We start from the raw sequence: 11,243 nt of genomic DNA, 5'->3' as shown, positions 1-11,243 counted from the left end.
TTTTTGGTCTAAATTAATTTCATTTTTATTGTGTAGTGCTTGAGGTAAATAATGTTTCCTGATAGAATCATAAATTGGGCACTGGATCAAGACATGTTCCATACTTTCTGGTTTAAGCAGGTTACACAATGAACAAACGGAGTCAGTTTTTTGTTGCATGAAATCCACCTTTTCTAAACCATATTTTAATAACCTTATTGCTGGACACTCTTAATTGACTAATTACTTGTAATTTATCAATTGCGCAATTATATTTTAGATACTCCTCTGACATCCCCAAGCCACTTATATCTCTATAAATATAACTGTAACTAGAATTGACCGCTCGCTGAACATCCAAACTAAGTACATGGTTGGTCCATTTTTCCAATATGTTTGGCATTGCCCTTTTGACATAATCTAAATCATTACAATAAAATAAATCGTATTCACCTACAATACAAAACCATCGACGCAGCTGGGTGAACCAATTTCTAGTGCAGTGTTTTTTATCTAAGCTGACAAATTTCCTTAATGCGTTGAAACAAAGTTTAGGCATCCGGTTTAGGCAATCGCTTCTCGGCCTTTTGGCTAAGATCAAAGTGTAGTATCTGTAGTTAAATGTATATGTATTAATAAATCTGCATTTACTACACTAATTTGCGTTATTTGTAATAGATCCCTACTCTCCTTATTCCTTTGGATATGGCATTAAAAGAATTTGTTTTAGATAAATTAGTACATGTGCTTTTTGGTTAAGATGATAAATATTTATTAAAATATTGGAAGGACTTCGGGTACACGCGTCAATCTTCGGAATTCAATTGGTGGAGAGGGGGTCGATGAAACTGTTTCGTGGATGGCATAGCAATCTAAAATCTTTCCTATATGATGAGCAAACCATACAAACCGCGCCTGTATGTTGGGTGATTCACACAAACTTGACACACTAATTGAGGGTGTTATCAAGTGTATTGGACACTAAAATAATTATTATCACATAAGGAAAAACAACACACTCGTTAATTATATAAACACTTACATAATGCCAAAAAATATTTAGAAATAGATATCTTACAACTGTCAATCATACATAGAAAAAAAAAAAAAAGAGTGTACAATAATTATTATAAGTTTAATTTAATGATAACTATTACCATGGTCAGTTAGAAGGTGCAATGTGTCATCCTGCGACATACTGAAGGCTATCTCTATTGCAATAAGATCTATAACGCCGTAGGAAATGATATCTTTCTCGCGCGCTTTTTTTTTTTTTAAATTTTCCTTAAGTTTGTAATTGGTTGTGTTACCTTCATGCCTCCCATATCTCTCCCCCTCTCTCTCTCGAGCGCAGTATATAAAATCGGTGAATAGTTGTGAGGGTTCATCCAGTAGCTCTTATGTATTACTACCTGCAGTACATCATTTGATTTTTTCATCATTTAAGAACCAGGTAATTAAGTTTGACATTTTTTTTATTTTTGGTTTTAACTTCTTTTTTTTTTCAAAAACAAAAAACATTTTTTCTAGAATGAGCGATGAACTGTTAAAAAAATTGCAACATCCTTCAACAAGCCACAACCGAACTTATAAAAAGGTATCAGAATTAGAGGTTGATAGACCTTATTTGATCTTCTCTTTTGCTAGAGTGGAGAAAACCAAATTTGGTCCTGCGATTGTGGTCCAGATACGGGATACAACGTCTTGGATTTTTTTACCGAGGCGTTATACATCCTCTATCACAGATCAGGATATACAACATTATATGGGTATTTAAAATACTTTTTTATTTATTTTTACTTTTTTCTTACCTATGTAGTTAAAATAATTTTTCTTTTAAGATGGTGATTTGTCCCTTATCTATAAGGGGATAAGCAAGACAAGCAAGTGTTACATGATAGCATTCGAAGCATCTAAACAACAACAACAACAACAGGAGGAGGAACCGGCGAAGAAGAAGCAGAAGAAGAAGAAGGCGACCAAAGATTAGTTTTATTTTGTAAGTTCATTATGTCTAATCCGGCCTGTGTTAAATGTGGGAAAAGTTTCTCCAGACCGTACGATTTAAAGAGACATGTTGCGACATGTTCGCCAAAGAAATGCCCCAAATGTGGTAGTATATTCCGCACTTTGCTCACCTTAAAGACACATGTTTTGACATGTTCACCCAGGAAATGTCCAAACTGTGCTAGTATATTACCCAATTTGGTGTCATTATTAAATCATGTCTCTTCAGATTGTACTGCATGTGACGATGATACAACAACAACACCCCCAGTTAGGACTAGAGGAGGGAATGTACAAAATCAAAAGAAATATCGTCTATTATCCGTTCCTTTACAGGATGGTGTGGTGATTACCGCTTTAAATAGATCGGCTCAGAATATATGCATTAAAAATACTAATAATATAAAAGACCCTGTGCTATTTTTACAAGATAAACACGGGGTACTATTAAAGTATTTACTTAAAGCCAGAGAAGAACTATTGACCTTTAAATCATCCATCTTCCTAGAATGTGTTTATAGTCGATATAGGACTTCTGATCTTGAACAATATACGGATGGAAATTTTAAAACCTCGATAGAGATTATCGACGCTAGCACCATCCTAATTCACTACCTTCAAAGAAGTTTTGCAAAACTTTTGCGCGAACTACAGGAATTTGAAACTAGTGGATCAGGTTGGAAATTACATTCCGTAGATACCCTTGTCCTCCGATTGACTAAATATCGCCCTTTAGGTGGAAGAGCGTACATTCCTTTACCAAAGAAAATAGCTAATAAAGAAGCAATTGTCAATATATGCAATACTGACGATTACTGCTTTAAATACGCCATTCTATCTCGTCAACTGGAGAAACCCCACCGTATAACCATGTATAGAAAACTTAACCACTATTACAATTTCGACAATATTTCCTTTCCCACACCTTTAAAGGATATACTTAGGTTTGAGAAAGATAATAATGTATCGGTTAATGTTTATTCTCTAACCGAGAAGAAGAAGCAGGTTTTTCCTCTGATGGTTAGTTCGAATTTAGCGGCTGTAGAACACTTTGACCTTTTATTTCTCCGTGATTTAAATACCTCTCATTATTGCCTAATAAAAAATCTCTCACGGCTTATATCTTCCCAACTTAGTGACCATCATGGTGGTGTTGTTATGTGTAAACGATGCTACAAATCATTCACTCGTGATTATAAAACAGTGGATGGGAAAACAGCCGAGGAACGATTAGCCGCCCATCAACTTTTCTGTAATCAACACAAACCGTGGCACATTCGGATGCCCACGGAAAATGCACAATTACAGTTTACAAACTACCACAATAAACAACACATACCCATAGTTATCTATGCAGACTTTGAGTGCCTACTTTTACCCGTACACAGCGTACCCGGATGTACATCCACATCATGGTCTAGACAAACACATAAACACCAGGTTTGCAGTGTGGGGGCTAAGGTGGTCTCTACGTTAGCCAGCTATCAAAAAGACATTTTCCTATATACGGGCGATGATGCGGTCCAGCAATTTATGGAATATTTACATTCCGTTGTTAAAGATGTGGAAGCCCTATATAAGGTGATCATTCCAATGAACGCACTATCCCACCAACAACAGGAGGATTTTGCTAATCCCACACAGGCGTTCAACGGGTTAGAGAAGAGAGTTCACCATCATGATCACCTTACGGGGTGACTTCATCTGCGTGGCCCATAATAGCTGCAACCTCAAAGTACAATTGCCAAATTTCATTCCTGTCTACATGCATAACCTTAGCGGATATGATGCTCATCCGATTATATTAAAACTGTCCGGTAGGACAGTTGTATAAGGGTTGATCGTCAAAAACAGCACGAAATAGCGTAACGTTAAAAAACACCCAACTTTGACAATTTTTTTCTCTTTTTCTATAAAAGATAAAATTCCCAAATTTTCTTTAAAATGTAGGGCAAACCCTCCTTTATGACTGTAATTTTTTGCAACAACCCAGATTTAGTAGATTTTGAGAAAAATGTTGCCGAAAATGAGCAAAAACAGTTTTTTCAGAAAATGTTCTTGTTCTTGTTCTTCTTGTTCTTCTTCTTGTTGTTGTTACCTTTTTTGTAAACAACGTAGCGCTTAAACGCGCCGACCGATTTTTGAGAATGAGGAGTCATACGATTCGGAATTTTATGTAGATGTGCCTTTTGGGGGTCTCGACGCTATACGTCAGATGGGGGAGGAGTTAGCCCCATATAAGTGAGGCCCCTTCTCAAAATTATTATTACTAATAACACTGTAAATGTTAACCCGATTTTGATAAAATTTGGCAGGATGAAAGGTTTAGGGCTCTCCTACGTAACATTTAAACGAGTTCTGCTCTTACCCTTATTAGGGGGACGTATGGCAATCGTTTCAAATGATCGACGCATGAACTAATTTTCATGAATAAAGCGTCATTCGAATCCTATATCTTGTACAGATTTGCATTATAGAACTCTCGACGTTGTGCCACTTCAGGAGGGGAGGAAGGGGTAGAGAGGGAATACTATTTTTACTAATATTTCTTTAACGCTTAGTCCGATTTTGATAAAATTAAACACGAAGAAATGGTTAAAGCTTCCCTACTTGACTTTAAAGCGCCATCATGCTCGTACACCCAATAAGAGGAAGCGCTGCAATCGTTAAAATTATTGACGAGTGAACCGATCAATTTACATGAATGAATTGACATTACAAATCGAAATTTTATGTGGATATATGTTAGCTTTTGTGGATCTTAATGTTCAATATTCATCAATTAATCAATATTCAATATTCATCAATTAATCAATATTCAATATTCATCAATTAATCAATATTCAATATTCATCAATTAATCAATATTCAATATTCATCAATTAATCAATATTCAATATTCATCAATTAATCAATATTCAATATTCATCAATTAATCAATATTCAATATTCATCAATTAATCAATATTCAATATTCATTAATTAATCAATATTCAATATTCATCAATTAATCAATATTCAATATTCATCAATTAATCAATATTCAATATTCATCAATTAATCAATATTCAATATTCATCAATTAATCAATATTCAATATTCATCAATTAATCAATATTCAATATTCATCAATTAATCAATATTCAATATTCATCAATTAATCAATATTCATCGCCCGATTTTGATTAAATTCGGCAGAAAGAAGGTTTCAACTTTTACTGCATTACTTTCTATTATTTAATACCCCTTCATGGGATGTATTCATCATTCATCATTTCATCCCATAACATTTCTCTCAATATCCATCTTCTTACCACCAACCACTTGTTACCACTCCCCCATAACTCGTAACATGTTTTTATTTTCATTCTACATCTTCCGACTAGTTGTTCACTAATCCTCCATAACTATTCTCAGTCTGCATTTTCTTCCTGCCAACTTGGCAACATTCCCCCCTAACTTTTCTTTAGTCTTTATCTTCTACTCACTGATTTGATAATGCTACATCTACCTTCCACTAACTTGGTATGAAGTATTAAAGTACAATGTATAAAAATATTGCCTATCCCATATGTTGAAAAAACCTGTAAACCAGAATAGCAACTTTACAGAATAGACTTTTAATGGTTTGGAATATTTTGGAAAATGATAAGGAGATAGTCAAGGAGGGGAGTTTGCCTCACCTAAGTTAACCCACTCTAAAATTAGCATTATTAACTCTGAAAATCTTAGCCCAAATTTGATAAAATTGGCGATGGAACAGGGGTTAAATTATATTGAAGTGCCATTCTGATCTTTCTCCACTAAGGGAAAGTATTGCAATCGTTTTAAATTATCGATGGATGATCTGATTTTCATGAATGAACAATTAAACACAAAAAAATGTTTAAAATTTAAAAAGAAAACATACGACTTTATTTTTACAACAGGTTTGTTCAAAAATGTTTATTATTTTTTATTTATTTTTTTTTTTTTGGCGCATCAACAGCTGAGGTCATTAGCGCCCGGAGCTTTTTTCAGTGCACTGCCGGCCTCCGGACAGTGTTCTCTCGTTACAGACAACACTGTCCATCACCGGGCAGTGAGCTGTAAGAAGCTCCTAGGAAGAGAAAATCTAAAGGTCAGCTGCCGGATTCGAACCCGGGACCTCCGCGTGGGAGTCCAGTATGCTAACCTCATAGCTAATCCCTTCCCTTTCAATAAATAGGTTTTATTCGAGACATTTTTCGAAGAGCTTTCTTTATCAAATAGGATTACATGAGTCATAAATTTCCATGTTTGAAGATACTTCCAGTCTTTTCTCAATTCTCTGTCATTGTAAATATTCTTGTTTCAAGTTCAGGTTTTTTATTTTCATAATTTTATTATTATTAAAAATATTATACCAGTGTTTAAAAAAGCACACAGACACACCGTATTATTTATTTTGCATTGTAACCTTCTGTGTCTCTAAACCTTGTTATCTGCTAAGTCAACTAGCGCGCCCCACTGTGAAAACTTCTAAAATTTAAAAAAAAACAACGATATGTCTATACTGATAATATATTTACAACTTAATCCTAACTTAATAAAATATATTTTAGTATACTTTATTCTTTTGTCTGAGGTTGTGAACAAAAAAATAGTGTTTTACGTAATAAAGGTTATAGTATTGTGATTCCCCTCTCCTTTATGGTTTGTATACACTGTAAAATAGAAGTAAAGATATAACCTAACCTAAATCAAACGTCTTTTAACAGTTGTTGAAATAAGTGTTAGCAATTTTTGCGATTTTATTATTTATTAAGCAACTTTGTTGAAGACTTCATATTCATACATTCTTCTTAATTTTGTAAGTAGATATTTTGCTATTACTTAGTTTCATATAATTTACATCAATAATTAGCTGAATATATGTAGAGCTTGTTTTAGTAAGATTGAGTGCACCTTAATTGCTAATGTCTCGTCAAAAAGTGAGCCTAGTTCTGATTAATTGTTAAGTTTCAAACAGTTTCTTATTTCGATAAGTTATTATATTCCATAGATTGTTTTCGTTGTTTGATCAAAAGAATAAAGTAATTACTTGCTAGATGTAGTTTTCTGATACAAATCCTCTTATTTTATTTATTTTTCTGTCGGTTTTTCGGAATGGATGTCCCCTTTATTGATCAATTCGCAATATTTTTTGTCTGCTTCTGGTGTGGAAAATATTCCAATCGTGTCAAATTTTGACACAAAATAGTACAAGTCGATAATAAACTTTCAACCGAAAGTGTCAACCACTTTATAAAATAGTTTTTCACTTTCACGATTACTAGAGCCCAGTTTACACCTATTTCAATAAATAGGTTTTATTCGAGACATTTTTCGAAGAGCTTTCTTTATCAAATAGGATTACATGAGTCATAAATTTCCATGTTTGAAGATACTTCCAGTCTTTTCTCAATTCTCTGTCATTGTAAATATTCTTGTTTCAAGTTCAGGTTTTTTATTTTCATAATTTTAATTTTCCTTTTGGGTTTTTATTTGGTTTTGTAAGTTGCAATCTGCAACTTAATATTCCATAACTCATATTCAGCTTGGTTAACAAAAATTTTTTTCTTCCATTTCTGTTTGTAGTTATGGTCAACTATTGTTCTGGAGTTCCTTTTTTTTTATTTTTACTAAAATATTTCAAATTACTTTTTGTAGTTCTATTGCAACAAACCAAAATCACTTTTTTTTACGAAGCTAAAAAATAATTTTTTTTTTGTTTTTGTTTTCAGAATCTAAGAAAAATATACGTTAAGTATTTACCTTCTGTATTAATTATTTACTTATATTTATTATATATTTACCAAAATGCCTTCTAAGTACCGAAAAAGAAAGCAAATAATTAAAAATTTAGTAAGGGGTATTAGACAGACAATTGACAGCACTGCTGAGCTCGAGAACTACAATTTTATGACTCCCGACGCCACTAAGCAACAACGGTACTACGTTAAAAATCGCGAGGGAATAGTAAGAAAACAGCGACAATATAATTTAAGACAAAAAGAAAAAATCCAAGAGAAACAGGAAGTGTACAATTTAGAACATAAAGAAAATATTAAAGAGAAACAGAAAAAATACGATTTATTTCATAGAGAGGAAAAAAAGAAAAAACAGAGAGAGTACGATATATCTCATAAAAAGGAGATAAACAAAAAACAGAGAGTACGATTTATCTCATAAAGAGGAAATAAAGAAAAAACAGAGAGAGTATAATTTATCTCATAAAGAGGAGATAAACAAAAACAGAGAGAGTACGATTTATCTCATAAAGAGGAAATAAAGAAAAAACAGGGAGAATATGCCATAGCTCATTCAGAACATAAAAGAAAGAAGCAAAGTGTATATAATGTTGTCCATAAAGTTGGCATAGCAAGGAAGCAGAAACAAAAAGACAGAACAAACAGTGAAAAGAAAACTGAAACACAAAGAAAGTACAATGAAAAGAAAAGAAACAAAGTCAGCAGTAGACAAAAACGTTATGATGGAAGAAATCGAGCTGTTATCAACTTAAAAAGAAATATCCGGTACTTTTTGACTCGGCAAAACGTAAATAAGCCCTCGGTGTCATTCGCTAATTTATTGAAAAAACGGATACAGACTCGAAAAAAGATAAATAGGTTTCAAGGTGAATGCGCGTTAATAAACAGATTGTGTGCAAATTTAAAGCTAAATAGTAAAGTTAATAAACATTATATTGTCAAAAATAAAACTAAACGCACAGTGTTTTATTACCTGATAAAACATTCTAATCATTTAGTCGGAATCGCTCGATCATACTTAAGATTTCTAATCAATAAATTAAAAGCCGTTGTTGATGAGGCCGTTAATAAGTTCGAAATCAATAAAATTAAAACCCTAACTCCTAAAAATATCGTGAAAGTATTCGGAGGTAAACAGAAACACACTGCACATTCTGAACCTTATTTCTTCGAAAGCTCTTATAGCGCTATTCCTCCCGGCCTTACATTACTTGCTAATAGCCAGCACGTTTTCGTGAACGCACACAATTTAAAATTACATTACTAAAGGTAATAATAATATTGTAGAATGGCCTTGCGGTATCACGTGTAAATTTTCAAAACAAAGTATGAGCACTACTTTAAATAAATTAGTTGAATTTGTTCACGGCGATATAAATACTGTGTCAATCAAAAAGCTTGCGAACAAATGTCGGTACAGACATCACGAAAAAAAGGTCACACCATACACTGCGCCTCACACAACAGCATTTTTAAATGCAGTACACTTCTACAACTTCTATCTGAATTATCGGTCCACTACACCGCGTTTAGGAACATAAAAAGACAGATTTACATCATTCGTAATCTATTTTTCAAAATTAATCGTGTAACATCGTGTATAAATAGAGCAAATAATGTCGAATCTATTTTACGGTCCGTTAATGATTTAAAAAAGTTTCTCGGAACACTAAAAATCGATATAAACAAATTTAAGAAATATGTACCTTCTACTAGTTGCGACACCAATGAAATAAATATTCTGCATAAATATAAAAAAAACTTATCTTCCTTTAAACGTACAGTTCTTTCCTTTCCGGAGAATTTTTGCGCGTGTTGCAATATGTTAATTTATGACGAGGATTTAAAAGATTTCATAAATTTTCAGATAAACAATAACAAATCATGGCAATCTATAATTCTTTATATTAATAAAAATTATGATAGTAATCACCGACGCAGTCTCAAAATTTGTTTATACTGTGCACGAAAATTGAATCAAAATTGTATTCCCGGACGCGCCGCGTATAACTGTTTAGAAGTAGATCCCGTGCCTGCAGAAGTTGGTAAGTTGAATATTTTCGAAACTATGCTGACTCAATTAGTTAAATCGTTTCAATGTGTAATTCGTCTCCAGCCGAAAAAAGGGAAAATTGCGGTCAGTGAAAAACTTAAAGAGTTAAAGGGTCGCGTCACTTATTTACCCCTCCCTTTGCAGAAAAACGTTGACCTACTTCCGAACGAACTGCCCCAAAATCATGAAGTGGTTGTACTGGTTAATGGCGTACCTACACAAAACCGAGTCATATGGCAAGATTTAGTGAGCGCGAATAAAATTTACAAAGCGATTGCCGCTTTAAAAGAAATTAACCCGTTGTACGCGAACGTAAATCTAAATGTAAAATTGTTACCCAATATTAACGAAAATATTGGTAATAAATGTACTTTTAAGGATGTATCCGGGGCATCCATAAAAAAAGTAGATATTGCAACTTTTTACAAAACCGGATTTTATACTTTTCACTCCCTACATCCGATAAATAAGAATGCAGTGGAATCGAGTGAAATTGAATCGTATCAAATGCAGCAAATGAAGGGAGATTACGTGTCGGTTTTTGATAAAAATTTAGATTACCTAACATTTCCTCATCTATTTCCTAAAGGCAGGTTCGGAAAATTTGAGGTAAATAGAAATATTCCTCTGTCGGACGCTGAGTACCGTAAAACGCGAATATTGAATAAAGACGGGCGGTTTCGGCGGGATCATTGTTATTTATTTCACTTGTTAAACGATAGTGAATTTAAATACCTAGGCGGGGCGATTGCTCACTTGTTAAACGTTCGCGCTTACAAACCGTACACGGTGAATGATATTTTGACCAAAGTTTCCGTTAACGATGAATTATTAGAACAACAATTAATCAATCTATTTAGTTCGTTGCGAGGTACTAAAGAGTATTGGCAACGTCGTCGCCAAGAACTGAATGCCATGACACGCGATTTTGGGGCGCCGACTTTTTTTGTAACATTGTCGTGTGCAGAATATGATCATTCCGAATTATTGCAGTACCTTGTCAAAATTAATAAAGATGTTCCTAACGTGGAGAAAATGTCCGCCGGAGAGTTATGTGCGTTAGATCCGACTAGTGTGTGTAGATATTATCACCGTCTCATCCGTAATATGTTCAAGTTTCTAATAAACGATAAAATAAATCCGGTATTAGGTTTCGTGGAACATTATTTTTGGCGCGTAGAATATCAAGAAAGGGGGGCGCCGCATTACCACATGTTATTGTGGATTCGGGATAGTCCGGAAATGAATAACGATTGCTTTAAAAAGGTTGCCGATTTTATTAACACATATATTTGTGCTCGGTTACCGGATCCTTTAGAGTCACCTGTCTTGCACTCGTTTGTCCGGAAATAGCAAATGCATAAATGTAACTCGTACTGTCAACGTAAATATCGCGTTAATCAAAAAATGTATACTAAATGTCGGTTTGGATT

At 33.6% G+C, this 11,243-nt stretch overlaps 1 protein-coding gene, 1 long non-coding RNA gene and 1 pseudogene across 2 annotated transcripts; all 3 read left to right on the top strand.

Annotated features, from left to right (window-relative positions):
- Positions 1 to 550: 550 nt before the first annotated feature.
- Positions 551 to 670, top strand: LOC141451987 (U2 spliceosomal RNA; annotated as a pseudogene).
- Positions 671 to 1,314: 644 nt separating this feature from the next.
- LOC141451963 (uncharacterized) lies at positions 1,315 to 3,684 on the top strand. The gene has a single exon (XM_074123779.1). It carries the CDS (start codon positions 1,990 to 1,992, stop codon positions 3,682 to 3,684), a length of 1,695 nt encoding a protein of 564 aa, XP_073979880.1. The 5' UTR covers positions 1,315 to 1,989.
- Positions 3,685 to 6,666: 2,982 nt separating this feature from the next.
- On the top strand, positions 6,667 to 8,647 carry LOC141451979 (uncharacterized). The gene is made up of 2 exons (XR_012457206.1): positions 6,667 to 6,817; positions 7,731 to 8,647. It is a non-coding gene; the product is annotated as an uncharacterized lncRNA (long non-coding RNA).
- Positions 8,648 to 11,243: the final 2,596 nt, after the last annotated feature.

Source organism: Rhodnius prolixus, unplaced genomic scaffold (genome assembly GCF_049639745.1).
Source record: "Rhodnius prolixus isolate KJV_2025 unplaced genomic scaffold, Rpr scaffold_20, whole genome shotgun sequence".
In the NCBI taxonomy this organism is placed as follows: domain Eukaryota; kingdom Metazoa; phylum Arthropoda; class Insecta; order Hemiptera; family Reduviidae; genus Rhodnius; species Rhodnius prolixus.
The sequence above is the reverse complement of the archived record's forward strand: the minus strand, read 5'-3'. Positions and strand labels throughout refer to the sequence as shown.

Excerpts from the sequence above, each read along its gene's own strand:
- LOC141451963 (XM_074123779.1), top strand. The coding sequence starts at position 1,990 with ATGTCTAATCCGGCCTGTGTTAAATGTGGGAAAAGTTTCTCCAGACCG.